Here is a 24,145-nt window from a genome sequence, read left to right as displayed (position 1 = left end):
GAGAATATTAAGAAGGAACATCTCATCCCTTATGAGGGACAGGAAGGCTTCCCAGGATACCCAAAAGACAAATGGAATCAAACAGGTGAAAAGAGGCCAAGGGGAGAATGATTTAGGCAGAGAGAAGAGTGTGCACAAAGGTTGAGGGAAGCATGCCCCATTCATAGAGATCCAAGTTGTTCAATGTGTCTGGGGCATCAAGTGCAAGGGCACAAGCTGTGGAGGGGCCAAAAGCAGCAGGTCAAGGAGTTTTATAACATTCAAGGGTTTAAAGCAAGGGCTTGATGTGGTCAGATGCAACCTTTTAAACAGTACTCTGGCTGCAATGGGCGTAATATAGGGCGAGGCATTTCAAGGACCGCCTATGATCCCTCCTAGATTATAATCTAGTTGAGGAGACAGGATGCTAACTCTTGAAATAGCTAGTGATACAAGACAACACAAAAATGGTAGAATAAATTTAAAAAATTAAATACCAGACAACTTGTGACAAAAGCTTTGAGTTCAAAAAAGAGAGAGGTTATTATATGTGGCCCCAAGAAGTGCTCTGAAAAAAAATGTTCCTACTGAAAGAACCCACGAAAGTGGAGAGTGACGGGGCTAGTGGGCAAAGAGAAGCATGAGGCTTCCCTTGAGTCTTTAAGAATGGGTGGGATGTGGATAGAGGGAGAAGTGACAAGAGAGCAGTGTCTGGGATGGGAAGCATATGGAATAAATTCAAGCCTCAGGAGAGGAGGCTTCAGTGGCTTGGGTTGAATTTAGTTTCCATGCGGCAGCCCCACCCTCTCAGCCGAGGCTTATTCCCGGCAAAGCCCAAGACCAGACAGAGAGCAACGTCTCCACATCAGCTTCTGGGCAGAGGGAGAGTGACAAAGTCTTTGTCTGCCAAATAGACGACCTGGCCCCGACGGACTGCGTGTCCGTCTATTTGTCCTGTCCCACCGGACAGGGTGGGCTGCCTGTCCTGCTACCATGACAACAGAGTTGTTCTAAGGAAAAAGTAGCTGCTGGCCAAATACTACCACTGGCTCACTGAGATGTCAAAGCTGTTGAAGATATTTTGTTCCAATTGACCAGTGGAGCTTAATGCTCTCAAAAATTGCACAAAGATTCCAGACCTCACTGGAGGGGCTCCTGGATGAGATGACTATTGCTACTCTTATCCCTCCAATCCATGTCTATTGTCAGAATCTTCCTTAAAATCAACAGGCCTGATCATGCCAATCTCCTGTTTAAACTGTCCAAGAGCTCCCCGCTGCCTCCGGGATAAAATCCAAGCTCCCCAGCACAGTACTTATGACACTTCCTGACTGTGTCTCCCCATTTATCCTCATCTCTGATCACCTCCCACCCCAACCCTTGCACGCTTGCGCCAGCAACCTGCACCCCGTTCTCTGAACGCACCGCATGTGGGGTCTTTGCACGTATTGTTTCGTCTTCCTCCCATACCCTTTGCCACCCTGTTACTCTGATGAATTTCACATCCACCGGGAAGCCTTCTGTTTTTCCCTCCCTTCCCATCTGCTCTTCACCCATCTGCCTTTCCCTCACAGGAAGGCTCATTTTTTGTTGCCGCTATAGCACGCACAGCTCCCTGCACACACCTCTACTAGGGCGCCTAGCACCGCGGACTGTAAATATCTGTTTTCCCCCATTATGCTGTGAGCTCCTACAGGAAAAGGGCCAGTAGTATATCTCTGCGAATGTCCCGCACTCGGTACAGTGTCTGGTGCACAGCAGGCTCAGTTCTGTTGACAAGTGACCAAACGACCACTTGGATGAACAGGGCACCCTCAAGGGCATGATGACATAAGGAATTCTGAAACAGCCATCTAAAGAGGCAGCATGCTTACACTGATGAGGTCGGCGTGTTATTTTTCTAAATATCTGCCATCCTTCCTGGGCAGGGATTAAATGTCCTCTTCCCCTTGGCATCAAGGTTGGCACCGCAGCTCGAAGAACCTTCCCTGTAGGAGCATTAGACACACTCTCCCTGTTGACTGCAGCGGTGGCCCCAAGCTTTGTCTCAACCAATGAGACAGGGCAGAGGCAGAAGCTTTAGGAGCCAGCTGGTAGTTTGCCATCTCTGTCTTTGTCTCCTGTCAGACTGGAGATGTCCCAAATATAGGCGGCTCTGTCAGGCTGGGTCTCCAAGTGAAGACCGTTCTGCCCCTCCAACTGCAGCCAGCCCAAGACAGACACATAGTGTAAGTAAGCAGCAAAACTTTGTTGTTGTTGTGTCTGAGATGTGGGGGCTATTTGTTACTGACCATAACTTAGCCTAAGGCGACACGAGAAGGCAGAATAACAGAGCAGCCATCAATGTACTAAGTTCCAGGGTTGGCTCCAGCTACCTGCCTGACCTCCATCAAGTCCCTTTCCCTCTCTGGGCCTCAGTTTCCTCTTTAACAAAATAATCTAGCTAAACTAGATAATCTTTCCTCTCTGAAATTCTGTAAATTTGCACTAGGATATCACTCCTTGTCCACCACTTCCCCCATTTAAAAAAAAAAAAAATTTCTACCCATTATGTGGAATGATTGACATTGGGGAGGAGGGATCCTTTTGATCTTTTTTAGGTTATATTGACATATAATGATATGCACAGATCTCAAGTGTACCATTTGCTGAATTTTCACAAATGTACACAGCTATGTACTCCACATCCCTAACAAGATATTGAGAGCACATTTTCAACATCCCAGAAAATGCCCTTGTCCCTTTCCCCAGCCAATCCCCTGCCTCCAAAAGCAATGACTTCTGTGATTTTTTTTCACCATTGATTTGTTTTATGGAAGGGCTGGCATTCTGAATTCCTGGACTGGTAAAGCATATAGTTGTTCAGGCTGACTGTTCTCACATTCCTGAACTCCAGGCATGTGATGACACAAAGCAAAGCTCTTGGCAGGCTTTGGGGTTACTCACCCACGGTTCTGCAAGCCCTCTAATCTTCTGAGCCTCCACGTCACTGACAAAGTCATGGTAGAGAACAACATAGGGTTCCAAGTGGATGACCTCCTTCCGGATGGGCTGGAGCAGCAGGTAGGGGCTTGAGTTTGTCTCATAGGAGCAGTAAAGGCTAGGGATCTGGTAGTGAATAGGCTGGAAGGAAAAACTAGAGTCAGTATAAGAGATGAAGGGTTTAGGAGAAGAAGCCAATGTAGGGAACTATGGCATAAAAAAACTGGTATGTGGGAGATTGAGAATGTGGTCACTCTGATGCTGTCCAAATGAGCTTTACATTTCTAATCCATCAGCCTTTTCCCCTCACATCATTCCAATGCTACCTTCTCTTTCTCTGGGTAAGCCTATTCCCCCTTTTCTCTTTCCCTGAGGAATCCTACCTGGGATCCCAGGGTCTGACATAACCCCTCGTAGGTGTCTCTGGTCTGCAGGTGGGGAACATTGGGCCTCTGGATGACAGCCTCAGCTGCCACCTGGTTGGGGCTCTCTGCCAAAAGTCTTTCATATTTCAACACATTTCTGGCCACCCTCTTATTATCTGGGCCTGGAAGAAATCAGAGCAGGGGATAATACAGATTAACAAACAATGGTCTCAGGGAGTGTTGCCAAGGTTTCCTATAGCTTCCCAGTCACACACAACCAGCCAATGGCCACCCTGAAAAGCTCCCGTGTCCATCCACAGGAGGATATAAGGCCCTCACTCCCAGAAGAGTACCTGTATTAAGAAAGATCGAGTTAGGTCCAGTAGATCTGAGGGTGCAAAGGACTTTGGGAAGGAAAGAGGTACTTAACACTGTTAGATCAAGGGATCATAAGGATGGCAGCTCTAGGATAGTGTGATGGTAAGTTTTATGTATTAGGAAGAAGCTTCCTAACTCATTCCTTTCTTCCTTCCTTTATTCATTTACCCATTCAATAAATCTTCAGTGAAAATCTACAAGGTACTGAGTACTGTGTTAGAGGCTAACCTCCCAGAGTTTGGAGCCTGATGGAGAAAAGCTACATTAAATAACTACTCACAATGAAACCCATAAATGCCATGAAAGAGAAGTCCAGAGAGCCAGAGCCTAAAGCAGAGAGACCCAACCTATTCTTCCCTAGAGCAGTGAAAGCTAATCCATTTCCCAGACTATGAGATCCTTCAAAATTCCCAACTGGCCTACATACAGAGCAGTGCAGGGTGAGACAGAGGGGTTCTAGGCTTTGGTTCTAGCCTGAGTTCCCCCTGGGGTCTTGTGTCTTATCTGTGCCCACCTGTTGGTGCCCACTGTGGCTATAAGAGGTCCATGGGCTGGCAGCTACCCATGGCCTGCTAGCCTCTGTGCCTGAGTTTTAGTGCCTCTCAGAAGGATGTGCTAGATTGTTCTAATGATCCCAAAGCATCGTTCTCTGAGGAGCTCAGTGTGCCTCTAACTACCACCACCACACCCCTAGCAAAAGTTACCAATTTTTTTTGTAACAAGAGGCAAAATGAAGTTAGGGAGAATAGAAGTAATGACCCCAAAACCCCAGTGAAAATACTACAAAACCAGAAATAGAACTGGTAATTTTAATTTGCTTTGTCCTATTCCACCTATAACTGCACATGGTTTGGGTTCTCTGGGACAGGCAGAAATTTTAATAGCCAAACATAAAGAAATAAAGAAGGGCTGGGTTATCATTTTGCCTGTAGTAATTGCCCACATGTCTCCAGACCATATGGCTACTTCCGCATCTTACTGTTTGCCCAGTTTCCAGAATAGAATAATGTTACTAAATGGATTCATTAAAAAGCAATAAATACATACAACTGTGAAGTCCTATGTGAAACACTTTATAAATATTAAAATATCACAGTGATTACTTACTTACTTTAGTATCTCAGTATCTTATTAAAGGAAAACCTGGGAAGCCAGCTTCCACCAAAATTTTAACTAAAAATATCCAAGCAGAGAACTAGGCTGGGAAATCTTGCTCCTGTTCTACTCTGGTGATGTGCTGTGTGAGAAGGGTCGAAGCTGAACCCTGCACTAACCGAGCAGGGTGCTTGATGGCCAAGCGAGCTCTGGTTTAAAGGGAAGAACTGATATCTCTGTGGAAACAGCCAAAATAAGTAATCCCACGGAGTCACTCCCCTTACACACACAGCTCTCACTGACTTCATGCGCGCCCAGTCCTGGCCTTGTTCCCCACTGGAGCAGCACTAATGTATACCTGGCTGCGAGTGGAAGAGGAAAGGGACAGACTGATACCTCCTTAGCATTTTCCCACAAACCAAAAAACTTCCCCCTGATATATTGATCAGTAGCTAAGTAAGATTCAATCCAAAATTAGAAATGTGGCTTGGATTATAAAATTAGAGAAATAAAAACACATAGCTGTCTTTTCCTTGCAGGGATTAAGGGCCAGGAGCAGAAGGGATTTCCCAGTGAATCAGAGTCGTGGCTCATTGATCTTCTATCATTACGTACTGTAGAGAAGAAACTCTCGGGAAAGGCTGAGGGCACACGAAACATTGCCAGCCTATAAAACAAAAAGAAAGAAAAGGAGGCGTTAGCCACACTGAGGATATCTTCTTTGACCAAATCATTAAATGGACTAAAAAAAAAACTCCTCAAACTCAACACACACAAAACAGATAATCATATCAAAAAATGGGCAGAAGATATGAACAGACACTTCTCCAATGAAGACATACAAATGGCTATCAGACACATGAAAAAATGTTCATCATCACTAGCCATCAGGGAGATTCAAATTAAAACCACATGGAGATACCACCTTACACCAGTTAGAATGGCCAAAATTAACAAGACAGGAAACAACATGTGTTGGAGGGGATGTGGAGAAAGGGGAACCCTCTTACACTGTTGGTGGGAATGCAAGTTGGTGCAGCCACTTTGGAGAACAGTGTGGAGATTCCTCAAGAAATTAAAAATAGAGCTTCCCTATGACTCTGCAATTGCACTACTGGGTATTTACCCCAACGATACAGATGTAGTGAAAAGAAGGGCCATCTGTACCCCCATGTTTATAGCAGCAATAGCCACGGTTGCCAAACTGTGGAAAGAACCAAGATGCCCTTCAACGGACGAATGGATAAGGAAGATGTGGTCCATATACACTATGGAGTATTATGCCTCCATCAGAAAGGATGAATACCCAACTTTTGTAGCAACATGGACAGGATTGGAAGAGATTGTGCTGAGTGAAATAAGTCAAGCAGAGAAAGTCAATTATCATATGGTTTCACTTATTTGTGGAGCATAACAAATACCATGGAGGACAAGGGGAGTTAGAGAGGAGATGGGAGTTGGGGGAAATTGGAAGGGGGGTGAACCATGAGAGACTATGGACTCTGAAAAACAATCTGAGGGGTTTGAAGCGGCAGGGGTGTGGGAGGTTGGGGGAACCAGGTGGTGGGTATTAGAGGGGGCATGGATTGCATGGAGCATGAGGTGTGGTGCAAAAACAAGGAATACTGTTATGCTGAAAACAAAAACAAAAACAAAAACAAAAACAAACTATAAAATACTCTTACCACTAGACAATAAGACTCACTGAAATGAGCAGCAGACTAGAAATGTAGAGGTTCTCGGTTCTAATTCAGCATTTTCACCCCTAATGCAACTCAGGTCTCCTCAGTGTCCTCATTTTACAAATGACTCATTCCCACCCTTACCAGGGAAGGTAGAAACATAAATGAAAATAAACTTTCTTAAAGTGCCTCAAATCTTAAAGCATGCAAAACCACATAACTGGAAGGTGGTGTTATTTTGGTATATTTCATTATTAAATTTAACATGAAACTATAAAAAACCCTAGTAAAAATATAATTTGTTCTCCAGGCTCAGTCCTTCCTATAGTCTACGAAGGTAGCAGGAGGGAGCCAAAGGAAGAACTAAACCTGAAACATTCCCACTGCATAGTAATGACCTCTCCTTGCCACTGCCATTTGACCTTGAGCTACACATGTTCAGAAGTACACAGGGGCTTTCCAGATAAACTGGGGGAAAGAACCCAGTGTAGGTGGGCTGCCACCCTGCCCTGGGCACCAAGGAATGATGACGAACTAATAGAATCTTATATCCTTCCGGTCATTTCATTGTTCTGTGCTAAAAATTCATGTTTCAGGGCGCCCCCGTGGTTTAGTTGGTCAGATGTCTGCCTTTGGCTCAGGTCATGATCCCAGGGTTCTGGGATCAAGCCCTGCATCGGGTTCCCTGCTCAGCAGGGAGCCTGCTTCTCCCTCTCCCTCTGCTGCTCCCCCTGCTTGTGCTCACTCTCTCAAATAAACAAAGCCTTTAAAAAAAATTCATGTTTAATGACAAAAGCAACAATAAGCACACTATGAAACATAAGAGACAAAAAAAGAAATGGTCTGTTGAAACCCAGGGGCTCCAAGCACTTTAGATGACATAGAGCATATACACATTCACATTTGTTACACATTTTCATATCCTGATTGTTTTATTCTACATTGTCATCAGGGGGACTTTTTATATCATTTCATAGTCTTCAGAGATGGCATATTTTAACTGTGGTAAGAAACACACAACTTAGGGACACTTGAGTGACGCATTTGGTTAAGTGTACGACTCTTGGTTTTGGCTCAGGCTGTGATCTATGGTCATGAGATTGAACCCTTCAAGCGGCTCCACACTGAGTATGGAGTCTGCTTGAGATTCTCTCCATCTCTCTCTGACCCTCCCACTAATGCTCTTTTCCTCTCTCTCTCTCTTAAATATATCCATGATTCTCAAAAACAACAACAACATGGGCTTTCCAGATAAACTGGGGGAAAGAACCCAGTGTAGGTGGGCTGCCACCCCGTCCTGGGCACCAAGGAATGATGACGAACTAATAGAATCTTATATCCTTCTGGTCATTTCATTGTTCTGTGCTAAAAATTCATGTTTCAGGGCGCCCCCGTGGTTTAGTTGGTCAGATGTCTGCCTTTGGCTCAGCTCATGATCCCAGGGTCCTGGATCAAGCCCTGCATCAGGTTCCCTGCTCAGCGGGAAGACTGCTTCTCTCTCCCCCACTCTCCCTGCTTGTGTTCCCTCTCTCGCTGCATCTCTGTCAAATAAATTTTAAAAATCTTAAAAAAAAACCTCACAACATAAATTTACCATCTTAACCATCTCTAAGTGTACAGTTTGGTTATGTTAACTACATTCACATTGTTGTGCAGTCAATCTCCAGAATTTTTCCATCTTGCAAATCTGAAACCCTGGACCCAACAAACAACTCTCAATTGCCCCCTTCCTTTAGTCCCCGGTAACCACCATTCTACTTTCTGTCTCTATAAATTTGATTCCTCTGGATACTTCATATAAGTGCAATCATACAGTATTTGTCTTTTTGTGACTGGCTTATTTCATTTAGTATAATATCCTCAAAGTTGTCCTCATGTGTCAGAATTTCCTTTTTTTTTTTTTTAAAGATTTTATTTATTTATTTATTTGAGAGAGAGAGAGCATGCACAGAGGGAGAGGGGGAAGGAGAAGCAGACTCCATGCTGAATACAGAGCCTGACACTGGGCTCAATCACAGAACCACAAGACTATGACCTGTGCCAAAGGCAAATGCTTAACTGACTGAGCCACCCAGGCACCCCTAAGAATTTCCTTCTTTCCTAAGGCTGAATACTATTTTCTTGTATATAGAGACCACATTTTTTTTTAAAGATTTTATTTATTTATTTGACAGAGATTACAAGTAGGCAGAGAGGCAGTCAGAGAGAGGAGGAAGCAGGCTCCCTGCTGAGCAGAGAGCCCGATGTGGGGCTCGATCCCAGGACCCTGGGATCATGACCTGAGCTGAAGGCAGAGGCTTTAACCCACTGAGCCACCCAGGTGCCCCGAGACCACATTTTTAATAGCTGCATTTTATTCTACCTAAAAGCTATATCACAGATGACCTATACATATAGATTGTTTGCAGTTATTTAATCCATTAGTTACTCTGTTCAATACTTAACAGAGGAATACTTAAGTAATGTATTGGTAACATCAGATTATTAACTCAAGGTTATGGCTTTTCAAATTCTTTTGAGATGAAGAGAACTAAAATACAACTTTACGTATTTTTAAACTCAAGGGCTCTTTCATGAGATAAAATTAGATTTTATCAAGAACAAAGCTACATTTGGGGCACCTGGGTGACTCAGTTAAGCATTTGCCTTTGGCTCAGGTCATGATCCTAGGGTTCTGGGATCAAGCTCCACATCGGGCTCCCTGCTCATTGGGGAGTTTGCTTATCCTTTACCCTCTGCTCCTCTACCTGCTTGTGCTCTCTCTCTCTCAAATGAATGAAGAAAGTCTTTAAAAAAAAAAAAAAGGAAAAAAGAAAAAAGTTATTTTTTTTTAAAGATTTTATTTATTTATTTGACAGAGAGAGATCACAAGTAGACGGAGAGGAAGGCAGAGAGAGAGAGAGAGAGGGGAGCAGGCTTCTTGCTGAGCAGAGAGCCCGATGTGGGACTCGATCCCAGGACCCCGAGATCATGACCTGAGCCAAAGTCAGTGGCTTAACCCACTGAGCCAACCAGGCGCCCCGAAAAAAGTTATTTTTGAATGGAATGTGTACACTATATAATGTTACATGAACAAGGTGAATGTACGCTTGTAGTGTATAATATAATAATAGCTTACATTTGTTGAGTGCCCATGTCACGAACAGTGTTAAGGGCTTTACATGTATTAGCTCATTTATTCCTCATGACAACCCTTTGAGGTGAGCATTGAAGGAGAGCAAAATAAGCCACCCCAAAATATGCCTCTTTGGCATAAGGATTATTTTGAGCTAACTATTTTGAGAAATGGCAGACATAGGAGAAGCTCTGAAAACCAGAGAAGCTACCCTTTTGTGAGAGAAATTTGTATTTATAAAGGAGTCCTCCATTTGTGTCTCCCTCTGTGTACCTGGAAAAGAAGGATGACTCTGAATCACAAGAGAATCTTTTTTTTTTTAAGGTATATTTATTTATTTTAGAGAGAGAGAGAGAGAGCGTGTGTGAGTGGGAGGGCGGGGGCAGAAGGAAATGGAGAGAAGGCTCAAGTAGACTCCACACCCAGCATGGAGGCTGACACAGAGCTTGATCTCAGACCCTGAGATTACCACAGGGGGTGAAACCAAGAGTCAGCCACTTAACCAACTATCACTCAGGCCCCTTGAATCACAAAAGAATCTTATCAATGGAGAAAGCTCACTTAAATCTGCATAACAACCTTACCCTTGTTGGCATTTCCTGGTAACCCCCCAAAATTGGCTTCTCCCCATACTTTTCTTTCTACTGTATTTAGCTGGAAATGGTATTTAAGGTGGAGGCTTAGGCCACTTCAAGGAGTTTCTCATTCTTCCGCCTCACCTCGCGTGTATTTTTCCTCTTATTAATCTGTTTTTTATTGCAAGGATGTCTCAGCCAAGTGCTCAGAAGATTAAAGAATTACTTCCTGCTCCCCCACTTTCTAACAGCATCATTATTATTCACCTTTTAAAGATTTGAATCCAGGTCAGTCTGACTTCGGAGCCTGTGGTTTAATCACTACGCAACTCTCTCTCATTCAAAATTACTGAAATAAGGGACGCCTGGGTGGCTCAGTTGGTTAAGCAGCTGCCTTCGGCTCAGGTCATGATCCCAGCGTCCTGGGATCGAGTCCTGCATCGGGCTCCTTGCTTGTCAGGGAACCTGCTTCTCCCTCTGCCTCTGCCTGCCATTCTGTCTGCCTGTGCTCGCTTGCTCTCCCTCACTCTCTCTGACAAATAAATAAATAAAATCTTAAAAAAAAAAAATTACTGAAATAATTTTTTACTAAAATATATCATGGAAAACTATTATATAAGTATTATATGTTATATGATATTATATATTACATATAATATTTTCATAGTATAATTATATATCACATATTTTATATGATAATGAAAGATCCACAGAGGGACAACTATCCCAAATTTATAAGGGCTAAAAAGGGACCATAACTGTCTATGAGACAATGCCCGATGTGTTCTATTACTGTTGTATAAAAAAATGTGCTGTAAGAGCACAAAGGAGTCTGAGAAGTCTGAGGAGAATTGAGGAAGTCTTCATAAGTAGGTGACATTTGAGCTATGCCTTGTGAGGTGAATAAAAATTACCAGACAAAGCACAATTGTGGAAAGGGAGAGTCTACCAGTGAGCGGAGGAGAAACCTGAGTCATCAGAGGGTAAAAAAGCCAAAACCAGTCCTCAGGCGCTGCATTTGAAGCTCTGTCTCTCAGGGTAAGCTGCTTGAGTTCATCTTCACCTAGTCTCTGGGTCAATTCTGTTTTCTTCCTCTATTAAAACCCAATTTCTTCTTGCCTTTGTTGTACTACAGTGATTCTATTAGAGCTTTAATACAGAGCAATTGAGCAGATGCATTAGGAAGAGCACGCTGGAAAGTCTTACAACAAAGACCCACTTACCAGGAACTTCCATGAAAGGCACAGGCCCATTTGCTACTCTGAGAATAAATCGGTTTTGGCAGCAACATGTGGGTTTGGACCACCCATGTCCTCCTCCCTTTTCTCAGGAAAATGGGGAAAGAGAAAGGAACGTAGGGAGCAGAAATGGTTTATTAGCTTTGGAAACTCTAAGGAATTGGCTCTGTAAACTATATTTCCAGCTTATTCTTGAAGACTATACAATTCTGGTGGGAAACAGATTAGCTATATAAAAGGATGGCAGATCGCCCTACTCAGGGAAATGAGCTTCCACGAGAGGATCTACAACAGCTCATAGGTCAAGTGCCAAGGAAAAGCAATCCCTGGAGGAGGCGCTGAGCGTCACTACGAACCAGTGACACCAGCTCAACAGCCAGACACTAGTCATAGTTACAGTTGGACTCAGCTGCAGATGGGAGAGGATAATCTGCCCATGGTCCTTCTAGCTGGACATAGAATTAAATTGACATGAGACAGATTAACAGGAGAAAATCAAATGTAGTAGGCACATGTATGGGGAATCCACATAGACACAAAATTCTAAAGACAGTGAGGCAACATGAAGCTTCTATGAGTTAAGAAGGGTAGAGTCAGAGGACACAAGGGGGAGAAAGTTCATCAGCAAGAAGGTGAAGGGAGATGTTTGGAGAAACATGGTTGCCCTATTGTGCAGAGTTCTTAGGTCAAGGGGAGTCTCTGTTAATAGCTTTTTGCCTGTTACAGACTCTCCTTTCCAACATAAACTTGGCAGTTGCAAGGAGGCAGAGTGCTTTTCCTGCATCTGCTGGGTTTTGATTACTTTTAACTCAAAATAATCTTTATGCCAAAGTGGCCCATATTGGGACAGCCTGCCCTGGGCCCCTACCATAACAATCAAACTTATTCCTTGGATATTGGAAATATCATGACAGAACACCTGTGAGAAGACAGGAGCTGCTGACAGCGTAAAAGAGTGCTCTACATCAACTATGAACCCGTTAGACATTTGTCAATGCCCCTGCTGCACCACAGGTTGGGGAGCCTGCCTCCTACACAGAAGACGATGGTTTTAAAGCAGTCAAGGCGCTGGAAAGAGCACCAGACTAAGAGTAAGACAGACTTGGGCACTAATCCCAGCTCTATGAACTTCGTGACAAGTTAGGAATTTTTTGGAGATTTAGTTTACTCACATGTGAAATATGGAAATAATAAAACAACTGCCCTGCTTGACTCACATTTGGTCCTGTTGGGAAGATGAAATAAATTGAGACATGAAAATGTGTAGGAAATTGTCAAGCAGATATAAAGCACTATATTTGTTGTGATAAAAGTAGTGAGCCTCTCTTACTCCCCTACCTGGAAATAGGCAAAGGCCAAGTGATCCAAGGCATCCTCTAGACTTGCCTCATCCTCTGTCTTCCATTCTCCATAAGATCCTCGGAAGAGACTAACAGCCTCCTCCAGCCATGGAATGGCATGGTAGTAATCCCCCATGTCATACGCCACCTGCAGGTAACATAAGTACCATCATTAAGCCTGAATCCACAGGTAGAGGAAAGGAAATGACAAAGAGTAAGAGGGCCTATAGAACACAAGCAGGCAAGTTTTCATCTCAAATTCATTTAAATTCAATTTATCAACCATCCATTATATCCAATGCATTGTTCTAGATGTAGCGAAGACACAAGGGTTCTTGCATTTAAGGAACTTATAATATGGGAGAAGAGAGATATGAACTCAGTTAACTGTAATACTGGGAAATGCACCAATATTCAAAGGAAAAATGCATAATATGTCATAGAGGCAGAGAAGGGAGAGACTTGGGAATTTCAGAAGGCTTCATGGAAGAAGTGGCATCTGAGGTAGGCTTCCCCTGAAGAAAGAAAAGGATTTCAATGAGCAGAGATTGAGAGGAAGAACATTTTAAAGTAAGGGAATAGCAGAAACAGAGCCAAAAGCAACTTGTGTTCAAGTTAGACACTGTGTTATAGCTTAAGGTGAGGAGAAGCAAGAAATGAACTTCAAAAGGTAGCATGGACTAAGTTAATTAGAGTTGTGAGTGTCAGGCTTTTAAGAAGATACTGCCGGTAGCAATGCGAGAAATTGACTGAATTCACTCATTTATTTATTCAATATTTACTGAGTATTTGCAGTGTATCTGGTGATCCCTGACCTTAAAGAGCTTATAGTCATATGAGGGGCACAAGAGTAAATCAATAATTGCAACACAATGTATTAGACCCTCACGGGAATGTTCGAACAGCCCAGTGACTTTTTTCTATATTAAATGTTGGAAGGCGGGAATGTGCTAAGGTGTACTAGAGCTTGCTCCTGTCTTTTAACAGCTTACAGTTAACTAGAATTCCAGCACTGCAGGTGGAATTTCCTGGAAGTAGATGTTGGAGACAGCATGGAATTATAAAATCACAGAGTTGGAAGCACTCTTACAAAAAATTCTAATTCTACTCTAACTTCTGACCGGCAAAAAGATAGGGCAGATCCTAGAGGTACTGAAAGTCTGCAGTCTAAAACAGTAAATCAGCTTTTCTTCCAGGTCTGCCATTCATCTGCCATGTTATTTCTCTGATCCTTATTTTTCCTGTTTATGTAAAAAGGTTGAGTTGAAGAATGAGAGCCAAAATGACTGAACTTTTTCTGCTAAGTTAACAATTTGTTTAAATTTTCCAAAGTCCCAAAAATATGGTAGATTGAGATAACTGGAATCATTCCAAGAAAAAAGACTTGGAACTTTTGAATAAAATATAACAAATATTTTATGATATATTTTCAAGAAAGAATGGAAAATACCCAGGTACCAGAAACGAAAAAGGAGCTAAAAACCTCAGCAATGAGCTTAAGAGCAGATGCTGAAGCTGCTTAGGATGGGGGCAGTGTTAGTAATCCCAGTACTTAGCAAAATTTGGTTATACTGCCCACAGGAGCCCCCCCCCCTTACACCTCCCAAACCTAGGGACTAGAACAAAGACACACTCATAAAACTGAAATCCACGAAAATCTATACCTTAAAGGAAAGGTAGACCAGAAAAAATCTACCCATTGTTGCAAAGAGTCAAGAAAACTGGTTTGTTTCTGTCTGGATATTGTTCAGGGGAAGCAAAATGTCTCCTTAAAATATTCACAGTCTTGAGCCTATGTTTCATGTGAGTTTAGGGTTTGAATCTGCATTATTCATATAGCTCAGGAAACTCCAGGCCAAGAAATCAATATCATAATGGATCTAAGGTCAGTGCAAATCAAAACCACAATGAGATATCACCTCTTGCCTGTTAGAGTAGCTATTATAAAAGGACAAGAAATTGTGCTGGCAAGGATGTAGAGCAATAGTGCTATGGACTGTTGGCAGGAACATAAATTGGCACAGCCAATGTGGAAAATAATATGGAGGTTCCTCAAAAAATCAAAAACAGAAGTACCTTTTGATCTACCAATTCCACTTGTAGTATTTATCTAAATAAAATGGAAACACTAACCCAAAAAGATATGCACCTCCATGTTCATTGCCAGTATTATTTACAACAGTCAAGATATGGAAACAACTTAAGTGTCCATTGATGGATGAATGGATAAAGAAATGTCACACACACACACACACACACACACACACACACACACACACACACGATGAAATATTATTCAGCCCTAAAAATGGAAAGTTGCCACTTGCAACAACATGGATGGACCTTGAGGGTATTACGCTAAGTGAAGTAAGTTAGACAGAGAAAGACAAATACCATACGATCTCACTTAAACGTGGAATCTAAAATAAAAACACAATAACAAAAACCCGAGCCTATAGATACAGAGAACAGACTGGTTGCCAGAGGTGGGAAGTAGGGGGAGAGTGAAATGGGTGAAGGGGGTCAAAGGCACAAACTTTCTATTATAAAATAAATAAATCACATAGATATAATGTACTCCAAAAAAAAAAAAAAAAAAGGAATGTAAGGCCAGTGATACCACCAGAGTACTGGAAAAAGAAAACCCAGAACACTTTGGAGTGATATTCCCACAACTCCAGTCACAGAGATTCTTCTAGATGGGGAAAGAAATCCTGCTAAAAATAAGCTCACAAACATAATAAATCATATCAGGAAATAATCAGTCATGAGCAAGAGTCAATAGACATGACCGTGGCATAGTACAATTAGACAACTAAGAATTTCAGAAACTAGAAAGGCTGGTCTGCTTTAAAATAATCCATGGAGGAGGAAATTAGAGATGTGTAGATGAAATAAATTTGGCCACAAGTTAAGAATTATTGAAGCTTCTTCTTTGACCCGGCAAGACCACTCCCAGAGAAATAAAAACAATTGTTCACAGAAAGACAAGAATGTTAATAGCAGCTTTATTCACAGTAGCCCAGGCTGGAAACAGTGCAAGTATCCATTCCTAGTAGACTGGATCAACAGCATGTAGTATACTCATACAACGGAATACTACTCAGCAATAAAAAGGAATGAACTGTTAATAAATGCAACAGGTGGATAAATTTTACAGATCCAGTGTGCTGAAAGAAGCTGGACTCAGGATAGTACACATATATTGTATGGCTCAGGACAGTTCCTGGGCACCCAGGCAAGGGTTGAGTGGAAGGGAGGGGTCAGGAATGGTAAGGAGAAAGAAGAGGGGGGCTTTTTGAGCTATATGTAAATTCATTTTTTAATATTAACCTTAATGCCTTTTGTTTTACATAAATTCCTTTTTAAAATTTGAAATGAACATTGCAAAATTTTAACATTTCATCTCAATTATAGATATAATTGCTTGTTATATTATTTTATGTAGTTTTCTTATATTTGAAATGTTTTATCTTTTAAAATAAGTGAATCAAGACAAAAATAAAGATGGCCGGTGAGGGTTTCAGGAAGGCACTTACTGCATTTTCAACATATGGTTTTAGTTTCAGAAAGGCTTCACAAATGAAGTGTATATTGGTACCAAACACAGAACTATTTTACCTGGCTGAAATTTAAATTAGCCATGAACATGATGATTGAGCTGATTCCATTCAGAATCCTAGAGAAGGGAAAATGGTACATAGAGAGGCTTAGGGCAACCCACCCTGCACTAATTTGGAAGACTGATCTCTAAAACTTAAAATCAGGGCACATGAGGCCCAGTCTCAGATATGCTAATGAATACTGCAGTGGCTGGGAAAATTTACTTTCCTGCAATACACATCTTCAAAATTAAAAAGGACTTACTCCATTACTTCTTGTGGCAAAGGCTAACAAAGAATATATTGTAAAATAACCTCAAGTGTGCTTATAAGTTATGATCAAAGATCAGTTGAATTTCTCATATGGAAGGTTCCTGAAGTCTATTTCCTCAAGTAATGTTAAAGTGAATGGCCTCAGCTTTTTTTTTTTTTTTTAAGATTTTTTATTTATTTATTTGACAGAGAGAGAGATCACAAGTAGACGGAGAGGCAGGCAGAGAGAGAGAGAGAGGGAAGCAGGCTTCTTGCTGAGCAGAGAGCCCGATGCGGGACTCGATCCCAGGACCCTGAGATCATGACCTGAGCCGAAGGCAGCGGCTTAACCCACTGAGCCACCCAGGCGCCCTGGCCTCAGCTTTTTGACACTACCTTAATCCAATACTTCTAAATGCTCAGGAAATGTTGCAAGGGATTCCAGAAAGTCTCAGGAGGCTGAGTTTTCGTGACCTTACCTCACATCTCCCTCTCTTCTCCCCTTCCCCAACCTTGAACCCTGCTTCTCCTTTCCACCCAGCCATTTGTCTGTTGGAAGGGCGCTACTGTTATGGTGACCCCAGGACCATTTTTCCCAGTCCCAATTTATGTCTGTCATCCAGCCATAACTAGTAACACTCCCTTTACTCTCCAGAATGTCCTGCATATGTGATCACCTTAGTTATTATGGAAAGAAAATGGGACTCAGGGTTAAAAGACCCAGGTTCAGAATTTATTTCTGCTACTTAAAATTGTGTAACCTTGGGCAGATTACTTACCATGTCTGACCTTCGGCTTCTTCATCTGAAAATGGGGAATTATACCAAATTTCCAAGTTTGCTGGAAGGACTTAACGCATGTAAAAGCAATCAGGATATAGTTCCTTTATCCACAAGAAACAAGGGCTGAGCGCTTCGGTCTCTCTCTCTGGATACCGTTACCTTGCCAACTTGGAAGCAGTCATCTGCCGTGAGGGAGAAGAGCCTCCTGGGGCTGTACAGGTCAGTGACAGCGGAGCCAGCAATTCTTTGGAAGACGCCCCGGGCCAGGCCCTTCACGTTAAGCATGTACACATCCTGTAGCCGCATCAGGGCCCTTGCTGCTCCCTCCACGTCCTCAAAGGCTGGGAGGTCCTGCTCCACCTTCTCATAACCATCTTTCAGAGCTGTCAAGGCAGTAAAAACACCAATCCACCATTCAAAAAACAGGCAGTGAGCATTTAATACAGGCAAGGCATAACCACCTGTTCAAATATTTCATGAGCATATAACATGTTTTATGTGTTTTTATTTCCCATGGCTAGCAGAGTCCTGGTGCAGAGTGGATGCTTAATACAATCTTCTGAATGAGGAACATAAGCTCTAGAGTAAAAACTAAAGCACACGCATGTTGTTCCATCCTGTCTGTCTCCAGGAATCTTGCCCTTTGTGGGGATAACTGTTCTTCCTCCTAATCTCCCCAAAGTCAACAAATTTCTTCAAGTACAAAATAGAATAAATTAGGAAACTGACCTTGCTTCAGATCACATTATAGTTTAATCAAATAGAAATTATTAGACAAATATGTAAATGGAATGATATAACCTGTACTTCTTCATAGGGTTATGGTGAAGCTCAAATGAGATAATGGACATGAAAGCATCTTTTTTTTTTAGATTTTATTTTTAAGTAAGCTCTACATCTAACATGGGGCTGGAACTCACAACCCCAAGATCAAGAGTCGCAAGCTCCACCATCTGAGCCAGCCAGGCCCCCCAAAAGTGCTTTCTAATGTACAATCACATAGACATATTAACAAGAGGACCTTAATTCTCTGTTAATAGCAAAAGCTATGAAGATGGAGTAATACCTACCCACTTTATGACCCTTCATCACATTCCACCAGAATCTCTCTCCTTTCCAGAGTCAGGAGACAGAATCTTCTCTTACCCTCCAGCCCTCCTCCTCATTACCTCGGATGTTCTCACTGGCCTCCAGACTATGTACCACATTCCTCCAGTCAGACTGTAGGCGTTTGATGAGAGTAAATGCAAGCAGAGGGTTAGACACAGGGGTTGCCGAATCCTCATGCAAAGAAAGCACCTTGTCATAGAATCTGGAAGAGAAGAGTGGAACGATCTCGCTTACTAATATAGCCACTGCCCCTAGCAAAGGCTGGCACAGTGTATATGCATTCAGACTAGTTAAAAATGAAACATGAACCCCTGGCGACTCACATAATCCTCTAGCCAATAAGCTCAAAGAATATGAAAACTACCAAGACAAGAGAAGGAGATCCATCCATTTGTTCATTCAATGAGTCAGTCTCTGCTCGTCAGTTACTGTACATCAGGGACCACGCTAGATGCTGAAGATTCAAAGGCAAGACAGGGTGGAGCTCTCAAGCAGTTCACAAGCCAGAAAATCTTTCCTCTCATCACTCTATTATCAATATTTAGAATCTGGTAGAAGCTCAAAAATGTTGTGAAATTAACTGCAATAATTGTGATACCTGCTAGGAGAGAAGAGAGCTTATAAAGAGCCATGTAACGCTCCAGCTACTTGTAGGCAAGGCCCCTAACCCAGGCGGAAGTTAGAAGGTGTAAGGGAAGACTTCCTGGAGGAAATGGCACTTGATCTGAGTCCTAAAGGATTAAACAATTGATAGCTGCTACTTACTGAGCCTTTACCACGTACTAGGCATTCTGCTAAGTGCTTTATATATATTTTGTCTCATTTAATTCCCCCCAAGAACCCTCAGATTAGATTTTATCAAACCAACATTGAAGAGAGAGAAAATTGAAACAAGGCCACACTATTAGTGACAAAACCAGATCTGAACCCAAATCTTCCTGACTCTGAAGCTTGCTCTCAGCTGATTTTGCCATACTGTTTCCACGGAGCTAAAACAAAAAAGAAAGAATTTTTTTTTTTTTTTTTTTTTTTTTTACTTGAGTATAGTTGACTCACAGTGTTATATTAGTTTCAGGCGTACATCACAGTGATTCAAAAAATATAGAACGCTTCACGAATTTGCATGTCATCCTTGTTCAGGACCCATGCTCTTCTTCTCTGTATCACAGGAAGAATATTTTTTGAGCCAATGAGACTAACATATACAAAAGCACAGCAGCTTGACAAGTATGTGTTCATTAATAAGTCGGTCTAAACTGGTTACTTGCTAGATGGCGGACTCCATGCTAGATGCTAGGGATGAAAAGACAAGACATGAGGAAGGGAGGAGAGGCAGTCAGAGACAATTCAACATACATGAAGGGACAGAGAGAAATGGTAGGGGGAGGTCTGAGCTCTTCAGTAGTGCTGGAACCCTAGATGTGTTGGAAGGATGCTGGGTAGGTCAGACTGGACAAGAAAAGAGCACCCCACAGGCCCTGCTGAGGAATTTGGGTTTTACCTTGAGTGCAATTAGAAGCCGCCAAAAGGTTTTAGGTGAGAGCTGGATACACTAGGAAATGTTTACGTATATGAATCTTGAGAGGGTGGGGTTCAGAAGTGGGGAAGAGTGGAGGCAGAAAGAACTGTCTGGAGGTCAATTCAAAACTGGAAGCAAGAGTAAGGAGGGTCTGAACCATAATAATGACAGTGGGTGCAGAGGTTGGGATAGATTCAAGGGAGATATTTAGGAAGAAGTCCACATAAAAAACTAGTAGCTGTAATGGGGGAGGTGGATGTGGGGTGGTCCAGCAGGCGTCCAGCCTCTCTGGCTTGCCAAATGTATAGAAAAGGACCAGAAGCGACCATCTTTCTAGTTAATTTCTCTCCTTTTCAGATGTCCTAGAACAGTGTTCACATCAGCAAAAGATGCTGTTTCCTTTCCTGGCATACTACAATTATTCCATTTCTAACACACTATTGGGATTAACATGATTAAAATTTATTGATGGTAATAAGGCAGACCTAAGAGTTGTTGGCATGCCCTCAAATTTTTTCCCTTGATTTAAAATTATTAATTCCAGGAGTAATATAATAACAACAATGGAAGTAAAAAGAAAAAAGTGTGTGCAAAGTGAAGAGGCCATGGGTTTAAAGGCATGTGCTCAAGAGCGGTGAGAATATAGTCATCCTTTGGCCAGAGTGGAAGACTTGAGTGAGGAGGTAGGGATGAAAGTTAAGAACAGAGGGAGTGGCAGGGTGGGGGGATTCATTGCCTTGAAACTGAGTCTGACCTAAGGGTTTCTCAAGGGTGGAGCCTGAAATAGAAGATGACTTGCCTCCAGGTGCCTCCAGGGAGCCAAGAGTTGAATTCAAGCATAAACTAAGGGAAGAGAATCTGGGCCTTGGTGCCCCAGAGAGGAAATGAAAACCCTGTCAAGTCCCAGGATGTCTCTGATCTTTGAAACAAGGCACTTTGAGAATGGCTACTCTACAGTTTTAAAAACTAAACCAGCCTCCTGGGCTGGGATTTTTTTTTTTTTTTTTTTTTTTTTTTTTTACTACCCATTATTTCCTGCTCCTGCTCCAGCTCCATATGGAACTACTTAGTGCAAGATATTTCATTGCTAGACGAAAACACTTACAAGCAGAGACTTGGGCTTGAATCCAGCCTGAAGAGTAAGTATCCAAGGACAACTGAGGCTGAGTGGGCAGTAATTTTATAGACAGTTGGATTGGAAGGAGAACTGGCCTCCAACTGTCCCTCAGTTTGCTCCTCTGTAATATGACAAAACTGGTCTAATCTAGAAGGTCTCTCTGGATCCTTTCAGCATGACCATTCTATTGTTTCTTTCCATCATCTTTTCCATAACTGAATAAATAGATTCTTCATTTGGTGCTTGAGGATGTTTAACAGGCATCAGAGGAAAGACACAAGGCAGAGACGTGAAAATTTCCCCCAAGTCCTCCAGCATTCAAAAGCCCTAGTGCCTTGTTCTCTTCACATGGCACTTTGTGTTATGGGGTCAGTTTATTTAGGGCAAGGGTTGGATCTCTACGGCAGCACATAATTCAGTTCGGCATTCAGATACATCATTTTTCTTTCACACAAAGGAAAAAACCTATCAACAGATATCTGAGACTGGTTTGGAATCCAAACATTGGCCCTATTCCCAGCCTCTGAGCAAATAGCTGGTTTTCAGACACCGAATCACTGGATGCTGAATTCAAACCTCAAGTTTTCCTAAATGGCTTTTTGCTTTAACAAATGTTGCTGAGAGTAGAAAATCAGATCCTTGCTTCAAGAATCTGCACATAAAATTTGCAACCCAATCCTGCATTAAACATAGCCTGGATAGGTTATCCAGCTGCAATACGTAGGCTATTTTAATTCAATATGTTTCTTCTTGAGAATTCAGCAATGGCTGTGTCTCAGTTCTTCTGAGACATTCCAAATGCTTAATTCATAACACAAAAATTATTGCTGCTGATATTACTCTTTCAATCTTGGTAGCTTTTTAAAACTGAAATAGCAAAATTTTAAAAAAGCAATATATATATATATGTATATTATAACTAGTAAAATTTTTATTCATTAACTTGGGGGTAAGGAGTAGTTTCAACATTGAAAAATATTTTCTTTTTTTAAAAAAGCTTTTGTTTATTTATTTGAGAGAGAGAGCAAGAGAGTACATGGGGGGCATGGTGCAGAGTAAAGGGAGAACTTGCTGAACAGGAAGCCAACCTCTGCTAGATCTAGGATCCCAGAATCACGACCTAGGATGAAGGCAAATGCTTAACTACCTGAGCCACTCAGGCACCCCCAAAATATTTTATTTCTAATTCAGAAATTTAGAGAAGACTATCTACTGAGGTCCTTAGAAATAACATCTCAAGTCACATTAGATCACCAGATTGGGATTATAAGGAAAATAAGCAGAACTGTCAAAATTTTTGTTTTAGAAAGCAAATATCTCACTAGGTTTTAGAGCATTGACTAAGGAACAGACAGTCTCTAAGATATCAAACTAAACTTTCTGAAATTAAATGTTCATAGCTCATAGGAGAAGAGAATCTAGAATTTTTCTGAATCTATCTTATTATCTAGGCTCTCACAATCTTAGTTACTGCTTAGAGCCAAAGGTGGAGTCTAGTTTCACCAGGCAGTCTCAAAATAAACAAAAAAATCACATAGAGCTAACATTTGTTGAGCACCTACTACATTTCAAGCAATATGATAAATGCCTTTACATGGTACTAATCCTTCCACCAAGCTGTGGGGTAGGTGCTATCATTATCATCATTTTGCAGATTAGGAAAATAATGCTTAAAGAGGTAAAGGACCTTGCCCAAGGTCAGAGCCAAGGATTCAAGCAAAGGTCTATTAAATTCCTACATCCAGACTCTTAACCACTATGTACTCCAGCTATTCATAAAACCTCAGCAGTTATGGGGTTTGGTCTGGGTCCTGGCAGCAGCAGATAAAGCAAGCAGTAAGGACCTACCTGATGGCATGATACGAAGAAACAATCAAAAGAACTATGTCCTAGTCCCGGATTTTGCTACCTACTAATGTATAATCTCGGGTAAGGGTACTAAACTTTAGTTTTCTTATATTTTAAATGATTTCTCATTTGTTTATGAGAGCCATACAAACCTATTTCAAAGCATGTGTGTAAGGAGCAAATGAAATTAGGGTTCTGTGAAAGAGCTGTGACTATGACAATGGTGATGAGACAGTAAAGGAGACCAGCATTAGTGTCCCCCATCCCCTCCATCAGTTACTCTGATCCACAGTGCCATCTCTCTGTTCTGAACCTGTTCCCTGGGAAGCCTGGCATGAGGATCTTGCCCCCCCCATCTCTACCTGAGCCACCCAACTAAAGAGATTAGTGGTATGAGAATGAGCACATGGAAGCAGGGAACTTGGTGGAATCTCAAATCAAAGAGAAGAGTCTTTTATTTCAACCAATAAACCTAGACTCCGATGCATGCGGACTAAGAACAGAATTAAAACATTTTGCTTTAGGGGCGCCTGGGTGGCTCAGTGGGTTAATCTGCTGCCTTCGGCTCGGGTCATGATCTCAGGGTCCTGGGGTCGAGTCCCACATCGGGCTCTCTGCTCGGCAGGTAGCCCGCTTCCCTCTCTCTCTCTCTGCCTGCCTCTCTGTCTACTTGTGATCTCTCTCTGTCAAATAAATAAATAAAAATCTTAAAAAAAAAAAAACATTTTGCTTTATAGAGTAGGCCCATAAAACACTGGGCAACTATGCAACCCTGAAGAGTGACAAGAATTACTGAACTTATCCTTTACTATTATAACACACACATACATTTTGTGTGTGTGCATGTGTGTATATTCAATTCACACTATTCGAAACTGATAGTAAATTTAAACACACATATAACTGCTTATATGCAAGCTACATACTTAAGAGCACATACCAAATCACATCATTCAGTCGCCACTGAGTAACAAGATCTTTCACACACACTTCCACACATAGCCTGATTCTCTCCAACAGGGCTCTCTCCCACTGCCATAGTGTCCCACATGCCTTCTTCCCATGCGCCCCAGAATTAGTATTACTATCGCATACACTCGCTCAGCTATATCAGCGGTGCATTGTGAGACAGCTCTCTGTTGCCTCAGCTCAGCAGAGGGCCAGAT

General features: G+C 42.0%; 1 protein-coding gene and 1 non-coding gene across 6 annotated transcripts in view; both read right to left on the bottom strand.

Annotated features, from left to right (window-relative positions):
* The window catches only part of P4HA3 (prolyl 4-hydroxylase subunit alpha 3), a 41,725-nt gene that overhangs the window by 15,680 nt on the left and 1,900 nt on the right, over positions 1 to 24,145 (bottom strand). For 3 of the 5 annotated variants that reach the window (XM_047690336.1, XM_047690332.1, XM_047690334.1), the window contains exons 2-7: positions 18,555 to 18,697; positions 17,545 to 17,768; positions 12,748 to 12,897; positions 5,415 to 5,466; positions 3,345 to 3,508; positions 2,926 to 3,102 (exon numbers count right to left, since the gene is read on the bottom strand). In XM_047690336.1, coding sequence (XP_047546292.1) covers positions 2,926 to 3,102; positions 3,345 to 3,508; positions 5,415 to 5,466; positions 12,748 to 12,897; positions 17,545 to 17,768; positions 18,555 to 18,697 — 910 coding nt within the window. The other 2 variants (XM_047690333.1, XM_047690335.1) reach the window with 2 other exon arrangements.
* LOC125080251 (U6 spliceosomal RNA) lies at positions 19,591 to 19,693 on the bottom strand. Its single transcript, XR_007121279.1, has one exon. It is a non-coding gene; the product is annotated as a U6 spliceosomal RNA (small nuclear RNA).

The sequence above is a fragment of the Lutra lutra genome, chromosome 10 (assembly GCF_902655055.1).
Source record: "Lutra lutra chromosome 10, mLutLut1.2, whole genome shotgun sequence".
NCBI classification, from domain to species: domain Eukaryota; kingdom Metazoa; phylum Chordata; class Mammalia; order Carnivora; family Mustelidae; genus Lutra; species Lutra lutra.
This window is presented reverse-complemented; position numbering and strand designations above follow the sequence as displayed.